This window comes from Salmo trutta, unplaced genomic scaffold (assembly GCF_901001165.1).
Source record: "Salmo trutta unplaced genomic scaffold, fSalTru1.1, whole genome shotgun sequence".
Taxonomy (NCBI): Eukaryota; Metazoa; Chordata; class Actinopteri; order Salmoniformes; family Salmonidae; genus Salmo; species Salmo trutta.
Window position 1 is genome coordinate 2,216,644 of NW_021823073.1, and position 18,738 is coordinate 2,235,381.

The following is an 18,738-nucleotide window of genomic DNA, read 5'->3' on the forward strand; positions in this document are numbered from 1 at the left end:
CCTGAGGTCTGATACGACAACTTGATTGGAGTCCACCTGTGGTAAATTCAATTGATTGGACATGATTTGGAAAGGCACACAACTGTCTATATAAGGTCCCACAGTTGACAGTGCATGTCAGAGCAAAAACCAAGCCAACAGGTCGAAGGAATTGTCCGTAGAGCTCCGAGACAAGATTGTGTCGAGGCACAGATCTGGGGAACGGTACCAAAAATGTCTGCAGTATTGAAGGTCCCCAAGAACACAGTGGCCTCCGTCATTCTTAAATGGAAGAAGTTTGGAACCACCAAGACTCTTCCTAGAGCTGGCCGCCCGGCCAAACTGAGCAATCGGGGGAGAAGGGCCTTGGTCAGGGAGGTGACCAAGAACCTGATGGTCACTCTGACAGAGCCCCAGAGTTCCTCTGTGGAGATGGGAGAACCTTCCAAAAGGACAATCATCTCTGCAGCACTCCACCAATCAGGCCTTTATGGTCGAGTGGCCAGATGGAAGCCACACCTCACTAAAAGGCACATGACAGCCCGCTTGGAGTTTGCCAAAAGGCACCTAAAACACTCTCAGACCATGAGAAACAAGATTCTCTGGTCTGATGAAACCAAGATCGAAATCTTTGCCATGAATGCCAAGCGTCACGTCCGGAAGAAACATGGCACCATCCCTATGGTGAAGCATGGTGGTGGCGGCATCATTCTGTGGGGATGTTTTTCAGCGGCAGGGACTGGGAGACTAGTCAGGATCGAGGGAAATATGAACAGAGCAAAGTACAGAGAGATCCTTGATGAAAACCTACTCCAGAGTGCTCAGGAGTTGAACCCGATTGAACATCTCTGGAGAGACCTGAAAATAGCTTTGCAGCGACGCTCCCCATCAAACCTGACAGAGCTTGAGAGGATCTGCAGAGAAAAATGGGAGAAACTCCCCAAATACAGGTGTGCCAAGCTTTCAGCGTCATACCCAAGAAGACTTGAGGCTGTAATCGCTGCCAAAGGTGCTTAAACAAAGTACTGAGTAAAGGGTCTGAATACTTGTGTAAATGTGATATTTCAGATTTTTTTTTATAAAATTCTACAAAAATTCTACAAACCTGTTTTTGCTTTGTGTGTAGATTGATGAGGGAAAAAAACTATTTAATCAATTTTAAAATAAGGCTGTAACATAACAAAATGTGGAAAAAGTCAAGGGTTCTGAATACTATTCAAACGCACTGTATATTTATATATTACATACTACAAACACAAACACTGACTATGAAACATTACAGTACGAAGTGGGAGCTGATAAACGCAAACACTGACTATGAAACATTACAGTACGAAGTGGGAGCTGATAAACACAAACACTGACTATGAAACATTACAGTACGATGTGGGAGCTGCTAAACACAAACACTGACTATGAAACATTACAGTACGATGTGGGAGCTGATAAACACAAACACTGACTATGAAACATTACAGTACGATGTGGGAGCTGCTAAACACAAACACTGACTATGAAACATTACAGTACGATGTGGGAGCTGATAAACACAAACACTGACTATGAAACATTACAGTACGATGTGGGAGCTAATAAACACAAACACTGACTATGAAACATTACAGTACGATGTGGGAGCTGATAAACACAAACACTGACTATGAAACATTACAGTACGATGTGGGAGCTGATAAACACAAACACTGACTATGAAACATTACAGTACGATGTGGGAGCTGCTAAACACAAACACTGACTATGAAACATTACAGTACGATGTGGGAGCTAATAAACACAAACACTGACTATGAAACATTACAGTACGATGTGGGAGCTGATAAACACAAACACTGAATATGAAACATTACAGTACGATGTGGGAGCTGCTGTTGAGAAGAACATGTACTAATGCAACATCAACATTTGAAATGAGAGTGAATGAGACATCACTGAATAAGCCATTTCCATCTCACCATACCCAAATCTGTCAACAACCTCCAAGACGAGGAAACATCTGAATTTGGGGAATGTGATAGAAGACAATATCAACTCCCTTCTCTCTGACTCCCATAATGTCCACGTCACCCATCCTGTAAACTCTCTCAATATCATTACTCCATAATGTCCAGTTCAACCATCCTGTAAACATCATTACTCCATAATGTCCAGTTCAACCATCCTGTAAACATCATTACTCCATAATGTCCAGTTCAACCATCCTGTAAACATCATTACTCATTAATGTCCAGTTCAACCATCCTGTAAACATCATTACTCCATAATGTCCAGTTCAACCATCCTGTAAACATCATTACTCCATAATGTCCAGTTCAACCATCCTGTAAACATCATTACTCCATAATGTCCTGTTCAACCATCCTGTAAACATCATTACTCCATAATGTCCAGTTCAACCATCCTGTAAACATCATTACTCCATAATGTCCAGTTCAACCATCCTGTAAACATCATTACTCCATAATGTCCAGTTCAACCATCCTGTAAACATCATTACTCCATAATGTCCAGGTCACCCATCCTGTACACATCATTACTCCATAACGTCCAGTTCAACCATCCTGTAAACATCATTACTCCATAATGTCCAGTTCAACCATCCTGTAAACATCATTACTCCATAATGTCCAGTTCAACCATCCTGTAAACATCATTACTCCATAATGTCCAGTTCAACCATCCTCTAAACTCTCTCACTATCATTATGTTACTCACAATAACAATCCTTAATGATGGACTTCCTTTGGGCTGGGCCAGAAACCACAAGTCTCTCTCTCTCTCTTTCTTCCTATCTCTCTGGTCTCTCTCTCTCTGATCTGTCTCTCTTTCTGTCTCTGGTCTGTCTGTCTCTCTCTCTCTCTCTCTCTCTCTCTCTCTCTCTGATCTGTCTCTCTCTTTCTGTCTCTGGTCTGTCTCTCTCTCTCTCTCTCTCTCTGGTCTGTCTCTCTCTGTTCTCCCTCTCTCTCTGGTCTGTCTCTCTCTCTCCCTCTCTCTCTGGTCTGTCTCTCTCTCACTCTCTCTGGTCTGTCTCTCTCTCTGGTCTCTCTCTCTTTCTGTCTCTGGTCTGTCTCTCTCTGTCTCTGGTCTGTCTCTCTCTCTCTGGTCTGTCTCTCTCTCTCTGGTCTGTCTCTCTCTTTCTGTCTCTGGTCTGTCTCTCTCTCTGGTCTGTCTCTCTCTTTCTGTCTCTGGTCTGTCTCTTTCTCTGTCTCTGGTCTGTCTCTATCTGTCTCTCGCTCTCTCTCTCTGGTCTGTCTCTCTCTCTCTGTCTGTCTCTCTCTTTCTGTCTCTGGTCTGTCTCTCTCTCTCTGGTCTGTCTCTCTCTCTCTGGTCTGTCTCTCTCTGTCTCTGGTCTGTCTCTCTGTCTCTCGCTCTCTCTCTCTGGTCTGTCTCTCTCTCTCTGTCTCTGGTCTGTCTCTCTATCTGTCTCTCGCTCTCTCTCTCTGGTCTGTCTCTCTCTCTGTTCAACAGTAAACTGACTACAATCATTTGTTTGATTTGTAATAAGATAACTGATTGGATTACTAAAGAACAACATGAAGCTGATTGGGCAGTGAAGAAGCAATAGTTTTGTGTTAATGAGTGAAAAGAAGAGACAGACAGACACAGGTGAGGAGGACACGCCCCTACCTACCTGGCATAATCTTCACATCAAAGTCAGGCAGGAGATCATCTGACAGACCTGTACCTGTCTTACCTGGAGAGAGGAGAAGAGCAGAGGTGAAGGACAGGATAGGACAGGGCAGGGCAAGACAGGACAGAGGGCAGGAAAGGTCAGAAGACAGGGGAGTAGCAGGGTTGGGGTCAATTCCATTTCAATTCAGGATCTAAACCAAAATTCAAATTCCATTTTTTTTTTTAAGTGTTGAGGGAAATTGGATTTGGAATTTCAGTTTACTTCTTGAATCGACTGAATTAAGAAAGGAATTGTAAGGGGTCATGGGAAAGTTCTGGGAGAATGAAATACAGGTAGCAGCAGCATGCAGAGATTTGGACAATAGAAGAGCCAGGAAGGTGGACATGCCAGCATGCAGAAGATGCCACTTTTAGTCTAAATGTGGTTGTCATTGATATGGTTTTGTTGAAAAGCAATGATGCAGAGAAATATGACTGTGTTTCCTTCACCCCACATGAAATACATCCTGACTCACTCTGATAGGGCTTTTCCATCACAGCCCCACTGAATATGTACCTGTTTAGGGAACTGTGTTTCATTTTCTCACATTTACATTTTAGTCCTTTAGCAGACGCTTTTATCCAGAGTTCATACATTTTCATACTTCAAAAAACCAACACAACCCTAGCATTACAAGCACCATGCTCTACCAACTGAACCACACAGGATCACATGGTTTCCATAGCTATGGCTGGCCGTGAGGACCTGTGAAGAGCACAGTCAGCAACCTCTGCTTTATGAAGACAGTTGAAGATACTTCTAAGTCATCTGGCTTTAACTTTAATGTGCTTGTCATTGATAAGGTTTAAGTTGAAAAGCAATGCTTTGAGTCACCACACCTGTCCTTGAAATACAGCCTGACTCAAACAGACTGACTGAACCTGGTGCTGCTTCCCTTTATCTGTAGTGGATTGAATTGGGGAGCTTCCAGTCAGTCTGTAGACAAATGAGTTGATGATATTACCAGTACCATCACAGTGATGTCACAAATACATAGGCAGTGAATTCACTGCCAGCAGCTCTGTGTTACAATAACACGTTCTCTCTATCTCTTACTGTTTCCCTCTCTGGGGATATGAGTCACTAATGTTAGTTCATATTTCAACTTCATATACAACTCCGCAAAAAAAGGTTAGCCACGCTCACACAAATGTGTTATAATGTGGCACAGGCTGGTACGAGAGAGAGAGAGGGGTGGGGGGGAGAAGAGAAGAGAGAGAGAGGGAGAGGTATAGCGAGAAAGAGAGAGAGAGAAGGATAGAGAGAGAGAGGGAAAAAGGAATAGAGAGAATTGGGTGATGGAGAGAGAGGGTGAGAGAGGGAGAGAGGAATAGAGAGAAATGGGTGATGGAGAGAGAGGGTGAGAGAGGGAGAGAGAGAAAGGGGGATGAGAGTGAGGGAGAGAGTGGGAGAGAGGAATAGAGAGAAAGGGGGATGAGAGTGAGGGAGAGAGTGGGAGAGAGGAATAGAGAGAAATGGGGGATGGAGAGAGAGAGGGAGAGGAATAGAGAGAATGGGGGGATAGAGAGAGAGAGATAGAGGACATTAGGGAAGACCATTTACTTCCCCCCATAATGTGGTTGTTTGATCTTGGCTGTGTGCTGGAATGTTGTACAGTAGCCATAGAGATACACATCTAAAATACATGTAGGGAGTATACTGTATCCTGGCTGCTACCATGCTGACCATACAAACACCACAGTCCGTGTCACACTACAAGACTAGAAATGTAGCAGGTGAAGCAATACTTTTTCAAAGAAGGATATGAACCTGGAGTGTCGTAGAAAGGACTTAAATCCACTCATATTGATATGAACCTGGAGTGTTGTAGAAAGGACTTAAATCCACTCATATTGATATGAACCTGGAGTGTTGTAGAAAGGACTTAAATCCACTCATATTGATATGAACCTGGAGTGTTGTAGAAAGGACTTAAATCCACTCATATTGATATGAACCTGGAGTGTTGTAGAAAGGACTTAAATCCACTCATATTGATGTCAGACACAGAAGGTATTCAGAAGGTTATTAGTACTGTGATGTTGTAAGTGTGCTCAGCCTCCTATGAGAGCCTGTATTAACCTGATCTATACATCTTGACATGCTCCTACTATAGCTGCCTAGGTTGGGCCCTGCCTGAGGGAATACAAAGACCTGTTTTTCTATTACCCCAAAGGAGCACAATGTTTCTCCTGTGGCCTCCAGTGGTTTGAAGCAGGGATCCTGATACCAACCTTGGCAATATGCTGCCCATATCTGTCTATTGTTCAGGCTGGTACAGGACAGACTGTCCAGTGTTGTCCTGGCCTCCAGTGGTTTGAAGCAGAGATCCTGATACAGACCATGACCCATGTCAGTACATTGTTCCTGTTCAGGCAAAACAACTTTATCAGAGCGAGTTGTAAGTATCAGACAGACAGGAAGAGGGTTTAATGGTGTAGGAGCTCGCAGGCCCTCCTGGACGGCCCTACTCTCTTTGCCCACATCAAGAGCAGCTTAGATAGAACTTACTCCTGGAATTCCTCCCCTCGCTGCTGGGTACTGGGCTAATGCACCGCTGCCTGACTGGCTGGCAGTCATTATGAAACAGAGAGGAGTTTAGAGGTTTTCTGTTTCACTCACTCTGGACATTTGTTCTTTCTATGACCTCTGACCCATGTGTTGACTAATAAAGTGGAGAAAACTGTTCCTGCCCCCTTCACAACCAGAGAACCTGACCTTACAAGCATATAATACAACACACTAACAAGCCTACAATACAACACACACTAACAAGCCTACAATACAACAAACACTAACAAGCATATAATACAACACACACTAACAAACCTACAATACAACACACACTAACAAGCCTACAATACAACACACACTAACAAGCCTACAATACAACACACACTAACAAACCTACAATACAACACACACTGACAAGCCTACAATACAACACACACTAACAAGCCTACAATACAACACACACTAACAAGCCTACAATACAACACACACTAACAAGCCTACAATACAACACACTAACAAGCCTACAATACAACACACACTAACAAGCCTACAATACAACACACACTAACAAGCCTACAATACAACAGACAAACGACTCTCACCCCTGATCTATATATTTGACCACCTAGTCTTTCTCTCTCCCCGTGTCACGCCATTCATTCCCCTGGCCCCCTGACGACAGTAAAACCTAGTTGTTGCCGTGGGAATCCCGACAAGTGGCTTCTACTATACTAGGTCAATATCTGGGGTAACCCAATTTCTACTCAATGTAGTTCTGTGAGAGCTACTACACATCACAGAGGACATGGTCCACTGACAGACCACTGTGGTTTAAAGGGATGGTGTAGTTCTGTGAGAGCTACTACACATCACAGAGGACATGGTCCACTGACAGACCACTGTGGTTTAAAGGGATGGTGTAGTTCTGTGAGAGCTACTACACATCACAGAGGACATGGTCCACTGACAGACCACTGTGGTTTAAAGGGATGGTGTAGTTCTGTGAGAGCTACTACTCATCACAGAGGACATGGTCCACTGACAGACCACTGTGGTTTAAAGGGATGGTGTAGTTCTGTGAGAGCTACTACACATCACAGAGGACATGGTCCACTGACAGACCACTGTGGTTTAAAGGGATGGTGTAGTTCTGTGAGAGCTACTACACATCACAGAGGACATGGTCCACTGACAGACCACTGTGGTTTAAAGGGATGGTGTAGTTCTGTGAGAGCTACTACACATCACAGAGGACATGGTCCACTGACAGACCACTGTGGTTTAAAGGGATGGTGTAGTTCTGTGAGAGCTACTACACATCACAGAGGACATGGTCCACTGACAGACCACTGTGGTTTAAAGGGATGGTGTAGTTCTGTGAGAGCTACTACACATCACAGAGGACATGGTCCACTGACAGACCACTGTGGTTTAAAGGGATGGTGTAGTTCTGTGAGAGCTACTACACATCACAGAGGACATGGTCCACTGACAGACCACTGTGGTTTAAAGGGATGGTGTGACAGCATGCTAACTGTTCCTGTAGCCCTCCAGTCATTGCGTTAACACTAGTTAGCAACGGCTCCAGAAACGACCTTCAATGACCTTCAACTTCCTGCAGGCAGAGACATCTAAATGGTAAGTAGAAGAAAAGGCTCAGTGGCCAGAATGTGTCTCTGTCTCTTCAACACTGGGATGTGATGAAGACCATCTATCTATGTGGTATAACTGGGCTGTAGGGTGTTATATAGACTCTGGACTTAGTGCTGAGTGGGTGGTTCTACTGGACTGGTTTATAGAGAGACAGCCAGCCAAATAAAAGGTTTCTCTCTCTCTCTCTCTCTCTCTCTCTCTCTCTCTCTCTCTCTCTCTCTCTCTCTCTCTCAAAAGCAGTATGGCCACGCAGAGCGTCACCATAGCGACGCTAGTTACCGCACTCAGGGATGTGGGGCCGCCATTGTTAAGCAATAACACATAAATATACGTTAAAACACAGGATTCACTCAAACAGACACTTTCTTTTCATGCTAAGGAAACAAGTTGTACCTTCCCAGCTAACAGACAGTATATCACACTACACTGAGTGGGCACAGACAGACCTATCCCACTAGCCAACAGGCAGGATGTCAAGAAGACACCTCCCTAACAGTACTCAGTCCTGTACATCTCTACACTAGATGATGGGCTACTATTGTCCTAACAGTACTCAGTCCTGTACATCTCTACACTAGATGATGGGCTACTATTGTCCTAACAGTACTCAGTCCTGTACATCTCTACACTAGATGATGGGCTACTATTGTCCTAACAGTACTCAGTCCTGTACATCTCTACACTAGATGATGGGCTACTATTTTCCTAACAGTACTCAGTCCTGTACATCTCTACACTAGATGATGGGCTACTATTGTCCTAACAGTACTCAGTCCTGTACATCTCTACACTAGATGATGGGCTACTATTGTCCTAACAGTACTCAGTCCTGTACATCTCTACACTAGATGATGGGCTACTATTGTCCTAACAGTACTCAGTCCTGTACATCTCCACACTAGATGATGGGCTACTATTGTCCTAACAGTACTCAGTCCTGTACATCTCTACACTAGATGATGGGCTACTATTGTCCTAACAGTACTCAGTCCTGTACATCTCTACACTAGATGATGGGCTACTATTGTCCTAACAGTACTCAGTCCTGTACATCTCCACACTAGATGATGGGCTACTATTGTCCTAACAGTACTCAGTCCTGTACATCTCTACACTAGATGATGGGCTACTATTGTCCTAACAGTACTCAGTCCTGTACATCTCTACACTAGATGATGGGCTACTATTGTCCTAACAGTACTCAGTCCTGTACATCTCTACACTAGATGATGGGCTACTATTGTCCTAACAGTACTCAGTCCTGTACATCTCTACACTAGATGATGGGCTACTATTGTCCTAACAGTACTCAGTCCTGTACATCTCTACACTAGATGATGGGCTACTATTGTCCTAACAGTACTCAGTCCTGTACATCTCTACACTAGATGATGGGCTACTATTGTCCTAACAGTACTCAGTCCTGTACATCTCTACACTAGATGATGGGCTACTATTGTCCTAACAGTACTCAGTCCTGTACATCTCTACACTAGATGATGTTCTACTATTGTCCTAACAGTACTCAGTCCTGTACATCTCTACACTAGATGATGGGCTACTATTGTCCACATGATAGCTGCATTGTTTCCATTGATAGATGTTCCTTAGCTAACAACTAACGCCGCCTGGTTACATAACAGGAGTGACTACTGCCTAGCAACCTGACAGTAGGTCAGAGGCAGGGTGGTAGATGACTGGGAGAGATCAACCTGACAGTAGGTCAGAGGCAGGGTGGTAGATGACTGGGAGAGAATAACCTGACAGTAGGTCAGAGGCAGGGTGGTAGATGACTGGGAGAGAACAACCTGACAGTAGGTCAGAGGCAGGGTGGTAGATGACTGGGAGAGATCAACCTGACAGTAGGTCAGAGGCAGGGTGGTAGATGACTGGGAGAGATCAACCTGACAGTAGGACAGAGGCAGGGTGGTAGATGACTGGGAGAGATCAACCTGACAGTAGGTCAGAGGCAGGGTGGTAGATGACTGGGAGAGAACAACCTGACAGTAGGACAGAGGCAGGGTGGTAGATGACTGGGAGAGATCAACCTGACAGTAGGTCAGAGGCAGGGTGGTAGATGACTGGGAGAGAACATAAGAAATACTCCAGAAAAATGGACGCTTTGTGGGGTTAGGTGCCAGTGACAAGACAGAGATATACTGTAGATGGTTGGTTGCTTCTATATGAGGGGGTTTATATAACGTCTCTATGAGGGGGTTTATATAACGTCTATATGAGAGGGGTTTATATAACGTCTATATGAGGGGGTTTATATAACGTCTATATGAGGGGGTTTATTTAACGTCTATATGAGGGGGTTTATATAACGTCTATATGAGGGGGTTTATATAACGTCTATATGAGGGGGTTTATATAACGTCTATATGAGGGGGTTTATATAACGTCTATATGAGGGGGTTTATATAACGTCTCTATGAGGGGGTTTATATAACGTCTATATGAGGGGGTTTATATAACGTCTATATGAGGGGGTTTATATAACGTCTATATGAGGGGGTTTATATAACGTCTATATGAGGTGGTTTATTTAACGTCTATATGAGGGGGTTTATATAACGTCTATATGAGGGGGTTTATATAACGTCTATATGAGGGGGTACTCCATGGAAATGGATCAACTTGCATGTCAACTTGAATCATGTCGCCTGAGAGTAAATTAGAGAAATCATATTTAAATGGACTTGTATTTGCATATCCTTAATGTCATAAATGGGAAGTATTGCATGAAGTGTTTTCCCTTCCTGTCTGGGTTGGCTTCACTTCCTGTGTAATGGTGGTTGTCTTCCTGAGGAGTGGGGCAGGGGGGAGAGGTAGGGAGGAGGGGGGTGAGGAGGGATGAGGGTAGGGGTGAGGAGGGGGATGGAGGAATGGAGGGTAGGGTGAGGAGGGGGATGGAGAAATGGAGGGTAGGGGTGAGGAGGGGGGATGGAGGAATGGAGGGTAGGGGTGAGGAGGGGGGATGGAGGAATGGAGGGTAGGGGTGAGGAGGGGGGATGGAGGAATGGAGGGTAGGGGTGAGGAGGGGGGATGGAGGAATGGAGGGTTGGAGGGAGGAGAGGGGAGGGCTGAGAAGGGTAGTTGAGGACTCACCCAACACCAGAAGCTCCACAGGGGCCTCATTCCTGCCCTCGAGGTCGTCAGAGATGACCACCTTACAGAGGTACACCCCACTGTCTCCCCACTGGAGCTCCCCGATACGCAGGTCAGCCTCTGGAGAGAGGGAGGGGGAGGAAAACAGAAGATATTAAAAGAAAATAAGTATCACATCTAACATATCACTCTGTCAAACATCACTCTGTCAAACATCACTCTGTCAAACATCACTCTGTCAAACATCACTCTGTTAAACATCACTCTGTCAAACATCACTCTGTTAAACATCACTCTGTTAAACATCACTCTGTCAAACATCACTCTGTTAATCACTCTGTCAAACATCACTCTGTCAAACATCACTCTGTCAAACATCACTCTGTTAATCACTCTGTCAAACATCACTCTGTTAAACATCACTCTGTCAAACATCACTCTGTCAAACATCACTCTGTTAAACATCACTCTGTCAAACATCACTCTGTCAAACATCACTCTGTTAAACATCACTCTGTCAAACAGCACTCTGTTAATCACTCTGTCAAACATCACTCTGTCAAACATCACTCTGTTAAACATCACTCTGTCAAACATCACTCTGTCAAACATCACTCTGTCAAACATCACTCTGTTAATCACTCTGTCAAACATCACTCTGTCAAACATCACTCTGTTAAACATCACTCTGTCAAACATCACTCTGTCAAACATCACTCTGTCAAACATCACTCTGTTAATCACTCTGTCAAACATCACTCTGTCAAACATCACTCTGTCAACCATCACTCTGTCAAACATCACTCTGTCAAACATCACATTGTCAAACATCACTCTGTTAAACATCACTCTGTTAAACATCACTCTGTCAAACATCACTCTGTCAAACATCACTCTGTCAAACATCACTCTGTTAAACATCACTCTGTCAAACATCACTCTGTTAAACATCACTCTGTTAAACATCACTCTGTCAAACATCACTCTGTCAAACATCACTCTGTTAATAACTCTGTCAAACATCACTCTGTTAAACATCACTCTGTCAAACATCACTCTGTCAAACATCACTGTGTCAAACATCACTCTGTTAATCACTCTGTCAAACATCCCTCTGTGTCACGTCCTGGCCAGTATAAGGGTTATTTGTTATTGTAGTTTGGTCAGGACGTGGCAGAGGGTATTTTGTTTGTGGTTTGGGGTGGTGTTTTATGTAGTAGGGTGTTTGATTTATTATTTCCGGGTTTTTGGGGTTATGTTCTAGGTTTGTATTTTCTATGTGGTCTCTAGTCTTTTGTATTTCTATGTCTAGTTTATTGGGGTTGGACTCTCAATTAGAGGCAGGTGTTTTCTAGTTGCCTCTGATTGAGAGTCCTATATATGGGTATGTGTTTGGTTAAGTGTTTGTGGGAGATTGTTTCTTGTTTTGCCTGTGTGAGCTTGACAAGACTGTTTTGTTGTTCGTGAGTTCTTCGCTTTTGTTATTTTGGTGTTCTCTTTATTTTAAAATAAATACAAGATGAGCATCCACATTCCTGCTGCGTTTTAGTCCTCCATTCCCGACGACAACCATTACACTCTGTTAAACATCACCGTGTCAAACAGCACTCTGTAAAACTACCTTACAACATTCCTTAACTTCCCATGTGAAGTCTCAAATACATCACCTCAGGTTTCAACTGAGAATATAAATATCAAGATCGTCAAGGACAAGGAGGAACAGAGAAACAGGTTTGTTTTGGCCAGTTAGGGGGACGAGGAGAGAACATTGTGTCTGTCACAGTCCACGGAGGAGTTGTGTTGAGTCATAAACAGTAAAGAGTAAAGGAGGCGAGAGGTTGGGTGGACTCTGTGGAGGGAGACTCAGCAGACCAGTCAGTCCATTGTGAGGCGGACATGTAAACAGGCCTATTTAAGGGACAGGAAGAGACAAGCATAATGAACAGCCTTTCCTGTTGGGGATAGGGCTGGAGGTGGGGCTGTGGGTTAGGAGACTGCAAGTCTCAAATCCTATGGACAACCAGAAAATAGTTTTTGGGATATCTATTAACATGCCACTGTATTGAACCCATTTGGTGCAGTTTATAATATTGCACTGTGCTTTATTATGGACAATAGGTTCAGTACATGTCACTGCATTCTGTATCAGAAAGAAGTTTGGGCCTCTTTGAAGTCTCGTAGATCGACGCACTGCACTCTTTATGTTTATAAGTCCCTTCTGCATAAACCTCTGTACCTTACCTCCTTAACTTAAAGACGTATGAAATACCAAACAGGATCTCAGGGAGGATCACTCTGGAGGTCACTTAGCAAATCTGCTTTTAGTTGTTTTGCACCTTACTTCCGGAATAATCTCCAAGGCTCTCTAAACGTGGATGAAATGGTTCCTCAAGGACACTTCAAAAGGCTGATTAAATACCTTTTTACTGAAGAATGTGTTTGTTTTCTATGATGAATGTGTTTAACTTTTTGTGTATTGATGTGAACATGATGTGTATAGTGCATATTGATGTGTATAGTGTATATTGACGTGTATAGTGTATATTTATGTGTATAGTGTATATTGATGTGTATAGTGTATATTGATGTATGTAGTGTATATTGATGTGTATATTGATGTGTATAGTGTATATTGATGTGTATATTGATGTGTATAGTGATGTGTGTAGTGTATATTGATGTGTATAATGTATATTGATGTGTATAGTGTATATTGATGTGTATATTGACGTGTATAGTGTATATTTATGTGTATAGTGTGTATTGATGTGTATAGTGCATATTGATATTGTAGTGTATATTGATGTGTATATTGATGTGTATAGTGTATATTGATGTGTATAGTGTATATTGATGTGCATAGTGTATATTGATGTGTGTAGTGTATATTGATGTGTTTATTGATGTGTGTCGTGTATATTGATGTGTATATTGATGTGTATAGTGTATATCGATGTGTATATTGATGTGTATATCGATGTGTATATTGATGTGTATATTGATGTGCATAGTGTATATTGATGTGTATAGTGTGTATTGATGTGTATAGTGCATATTGATATGTGTAGTGTATATTGATGTGTGTATTGATGTGTATAGTGTATATTGATGTGTATAGTGTATATTGATGTGTATAGTGTATATTGATGTGTATATTGACGTGTATAGTGTATATTTATGTGTATAGTGTGTATTGATGTGTATAGTGCATATTGATATGTGTAGTGTATATTGATGTGTATATTGATGTGTATAGTATATATTGATGTGTATAGTGTATATTGATGTGCATAGTGTATATTGATGTGTGTAGTGTATATTGATGTGTATATTGATGTGCATAGTGTATATTGATGTGTATAGTGTATATTGATGTGTGTCGTGTATATTGATGTGTATATTGATGTGTATAGTGTATATCGATGTGTATATTGATGTGCATAGTGTATATTGATGTGTATATTGATGTGTATATTGATGTGCATAGTGTATATTGATGTGTATAGTGTGTATTGATGTGTATAGTGCATATCGATATGTGTTGTGTATATTGATGTGTATATTGATGTGTATAGTGTATATTGATGTGTATAGTGTATATTGATGTGCATAGTGTATATTGATGTGTATAGTGTATATTGATGTGCATAGTGTATATTGATGTGTATAGTGTATATTGATGTGTGTAGTGTATATTGATGTGTATAGTGTATATTGATGTGTGTAGTGTATATTGATGTGTGTTGTGTATATTGATGTGTATATTGATGTGTGTATTGATGTGTATATTGATGTGTATATTGATGTGTATAGTGTAAATTGATGTGCATAGTGTATATTGATGTGTATAGTGTATATTGATGTGTGTAGTGTATATTGATGTGCATAGTGTATATTTTTATTTATTTATTTATTTCACCTTTATTTAACCAGGTAGGCAAGTTGAGAACAAGTTCTCATTTACAATTGCGACCTGGCCAAGATAAAGCAAAGCAGTTCGACAACATACAACAACACAGAGTTACACATGGAGTAAACAACATACAGTCAATAATACAGTAGAAAAAAATATGACTATATACAATGTGAGCAAATGATGTGAGATAAGGGAGGTAAAGGCAAAAAAATGCCATGGTGGCAAAGTAAATAAAGTATAGCAAGAAAAACACTGGAATGGTAGATTTGTAGTTTGAAGAAAGTTCAAAGTTCAAATATAAATAATATGGTGCAAAGGAGCAAAATAAATAAAATAAATAAATACAGTAGGGGAAGAGGTAGTAGTTTGGGCTAAATTATAGATGTGTATAGTGTATATTGATGTGTGTAGTGTATATTGATGTGTATATTGATGTGCATAGTGTATATTGATGTGTATAGTGTATATTGATGTGTGTAGTGTATATTGATGTGTATATTGATGTGTGTCGTGTATATTGATGTGTATAGTGTATATTGATGTGTATATTGATGTGCATAGTGTATATTGATGTGTATATTGATGTGTGTCGTGTATATTGATGTGTATAGTGTATATTGATGTGTATAGTGTATATTGATGTGCATAGTGTATATTGATGTGTATAGTGTATATTGATGTGTGTAGTGTATATTGATGTGCATAGTGTATATTGATGTGCATAGTGTATATTGATGTGTATAGTGTATATTGATGTGTGTCGTGTATATTGATGTGTATAGTGTATATTGATGTGTATATTGATGTGTATATCGATGTGTATATTGATGTGTATATTGATGTGTATAGTGTATATTGATGTGTATATTGATGTGTGTAGTGTATATTGATGTGTATATTGATGTGTACAGTGTATATTGATGTGTATATTGATGTGTATAGTGTATATTGATGCGTATATCGATGTGTATATTGATGTGTGTAGTGTAAATTGATGTGTATAGTGTATATTGATGTGCATATTGATGTGTGAAGTGTATATTGATGTGTGTAGTGTATATTGATGTGTGTAGTGTATATTGATGTGCATATTGATGTGTATAGTGTATATTGATGCGTATATCGATGTGTATATTGATGTGTGTAGTGTAAATTGATGTGTATAGTGTATATTGATGTGCATAGTGTATATTGATGTGTATATTGATGTGCATAGTGTATATTGATGTGCATATTGATGTGTGTAGTGTATATTGATGTGTATAGTGTATATTGATGTGTGTAGTGTATATAGATGTGTATAGTGTATATTGATGTGTGTAGTGTATATTGATGTGCGTAGTGTATATTGATGTGTATAGTGTATATTGATGTGTGTACTTGCCATGTCTGATACTTTATTTATCAACCCTCCACCTTACTCTCTCTCTCTCTCCCTCCATCCCCCCATGCCCTCCTCCATCCTTACTCCACAGATTCTTGGAACATGTTTGTGCCCACCAGGGTTCACCAGAGGAGCCAAACCATTAAGGCTGACTTCACAGTGAACAGACAGAGAGAGAGAGCTCCTTTTGAAGAGCCCCATATCAGAGACAGAGGGAGAGAAAGAAGAACAGAGAGAGAGCTCCTTTAAAGAGCCTCACATCAGAGAGAGAGGGAAAGAGAGGGAAAGATGGAGAGAGAGAGAGAGATGGAGAGAGAGAGAGAACAAGGGGCGAGGGAGAGGACAACATTAAAGCACAGCAATGTGGGAAAAAAAATCTCTTTTGTCCATCTGGTCACAGGAGAAGAGAGGGTTGATTCTTATCCCTGATTTACAGCTCAATAAATCTGGGGTCCACTTGCAGGTCCATTCCTTTTCCTCTTTGCCCCCCTCTCTCTCTCTCTGTCTCCCTCTCTCTCTGTCTCCCTGTCTCCCTCTCCGCCCCTCTCTCTCTCTCTCTGTCTGTCTCCCTGTCTCCCTCTCCGCCTCTCTCTCTCTCTCTCTCTCTCTCTGTCTCCCTCTCAGCCCCTCTCTCTCTCTCTGCAGCTCTCTCTCTCTGTCTCCCTCTCCGCCCCTCTCTCTCTCTGCAGCTCTCTCTCTCTGTCTCCCTCTCCGCCCCTCTCTCTCTCTCTCTCTCTCTCTCTCTCTCTGTCTTCCTCTCTGCCCCTCTCTCTCTCCCTCTTTCCCTCTCTCTCTCTGCAGCTATCTCTCTCTCTGTCTCCCTCTCAGCCCTCTCTCTCTCTGTCTCCATCTTTCCCTCTCTCTCGGCAGCTATCTCTCTCTCTGTCTCCCTCTCAGCCCTCTCTCTCTCTGTCTTCCTCTCTGCCCCCCTCTCTCTCCCTCTTTCCCTCTCTCTCTCTGCAGCTATCTCTCTCTCTGTCTCCCTCTCAGCCCTCTCTCTCTCTGTCTCCCTCTCAGCCCTCTCTCTCTCTGTCTCCCTCTTTCCCTCTCTCTCTCTGCAGCTATCTCTCTCTCTGTCTCCCTCTCAGCCCTCTCTCTCTCTGTCTCCATCTTTCCCTCTCTCTCTCCTCTCCATCTCCCTCTTACTCTTTCTCTCTCGCTCTCTTTCCCTGTCTGCTCACCGATGCCTCTGAGTCTAAAGCGGCTATCAGAGTCCAAAATGTGTATGTGTACACACAGCAGTGTTCTAGAATGTTGGACCACTGACTTTCATACTTTGAATTCTTAGCGTGGCTCAAGCAATTTCTCCAACTATCAACACATTAAAATGCATAGAGGACGAGAACGTTGAGCCGCGTTGGCTGGGGATTGTGGGGAGGAGCGTGTTCGGACTGTGCGTCCCCCACGCAGCTATGTCACAATGGGACGCCAGACTATCACGTCTCTTCCTCTTCATCACCCTGCCTGTCCTCCACAACACCCTCTCAGTGTCTCTTCAGAGGACCTCACAGCACACATGTGGGTGGGTGCATGTCAATGTGTGTGTTATAGAACTGAGAAGAGAGGCAGCCTTGTGACCTGCCTGTGACCTCAACCACCTGTGATCTTCATCTATATGGTCTTTATTTTGATCTGCTGGACCTGACCAGCCTCCCTGGACATCTAGTCCCCCTGATGTAATACCATCATCACCAACACTAGTGACATGTCTTTTATCTAGAGGACCTGACCAGCCTCCCTGGACATCTAGTCCCCCTGATGTAATACCATCATCACCAACACTAGTGACATGTCTTTTATCTAGAGGACCTGACCAGCCTCCCTGGACATCTAGTCCCCCTGATGTAATACCATCATCACCAACACTAGTGACATGTCTTTTATCTAGAGGACCTGACCAGCCTCCCTGGACATCTAGTCCCCCTGATGTAATACCATCATCAACAACACTAGTGACATGTCTTTTATCTAGAGGACCTGACCAGCCTCCCTGGACATCTAGTCCTCCTGATGTAATACCATCATCAACAACAGTAGTATTGAGTGCCATGTCTTACTGTTGATGATAGTAATATCTCTGCCCTTGTAGTGCTCGGCCAGGGTAATGGAGGATCCGGTGACGGAGGCCACCACGCGGACGGTGCGGCTAGAATCGGAGCAGTCTAGATGGGACGAGGAGCCCAGCTCGGACCCCCTTACCCCCAGGCTCTCTGGGAAGCTGAAGGCGTCGCGGGTGCGGTCGCGGCAGTAAGACTTGTACCACCATTGGACCACAGGCGTCTGGGTGGACATGCTGGAGTATTGACACGGCAGAACCACCGACTGGAACAGCATGGCATACTTCCTGTCTTCACGAGCGGAGACCTGGATGGCTGAGCTTGATGGGAGTTCTGGGGGAGAGAGACAGAGAGAGAGAGAGAGAGAGACAGAGACAGAGACAGAGAGAGAGAGAGAGAGAGAGAGAGAGAGAGAGAGAGAGAGAGAGAGACA

General features: G+C 42.8%; 1 protein-coding gene across 7 annotated transcripts in view; it reads right to left on the minus strand.

Moving 5' to 3' along the window:
* Positions 1–18,738, minus strand: part of LOC115188688 (immunoglobulin-like domain-containing receptor 2) — a 40,976-nt gene that overhangs the window by 15,164 nt on the left and 7,074 nt on the right. For 5 of the 7 annotated variants that reach the window (XM_029747404.1, XM_029747402.1, XM_029747401.1 and 2 more), the window contains exons 2-4: positions 18,306–18,638; positions 10,949–11,068; positions 3,629–3,691 (exon numbers count right to left, since the gene is read on the minus strand). In XM_029747404.1, the coding sequence (XP_029603264.1) occupies positions 3,629–3,691; positions 10,949–11,068; positions 18,306–18,638 (516 nt within the window). The remainder of the gene's footprint in view (positions 1–3,628; positions 3,692–10,948; positions 11,069–18,305; positions 18,639–18,738) is intronic. The other 2 variants (XM_029747405.1, XM_029747403.1) reach the window with 2 other exon arrangements.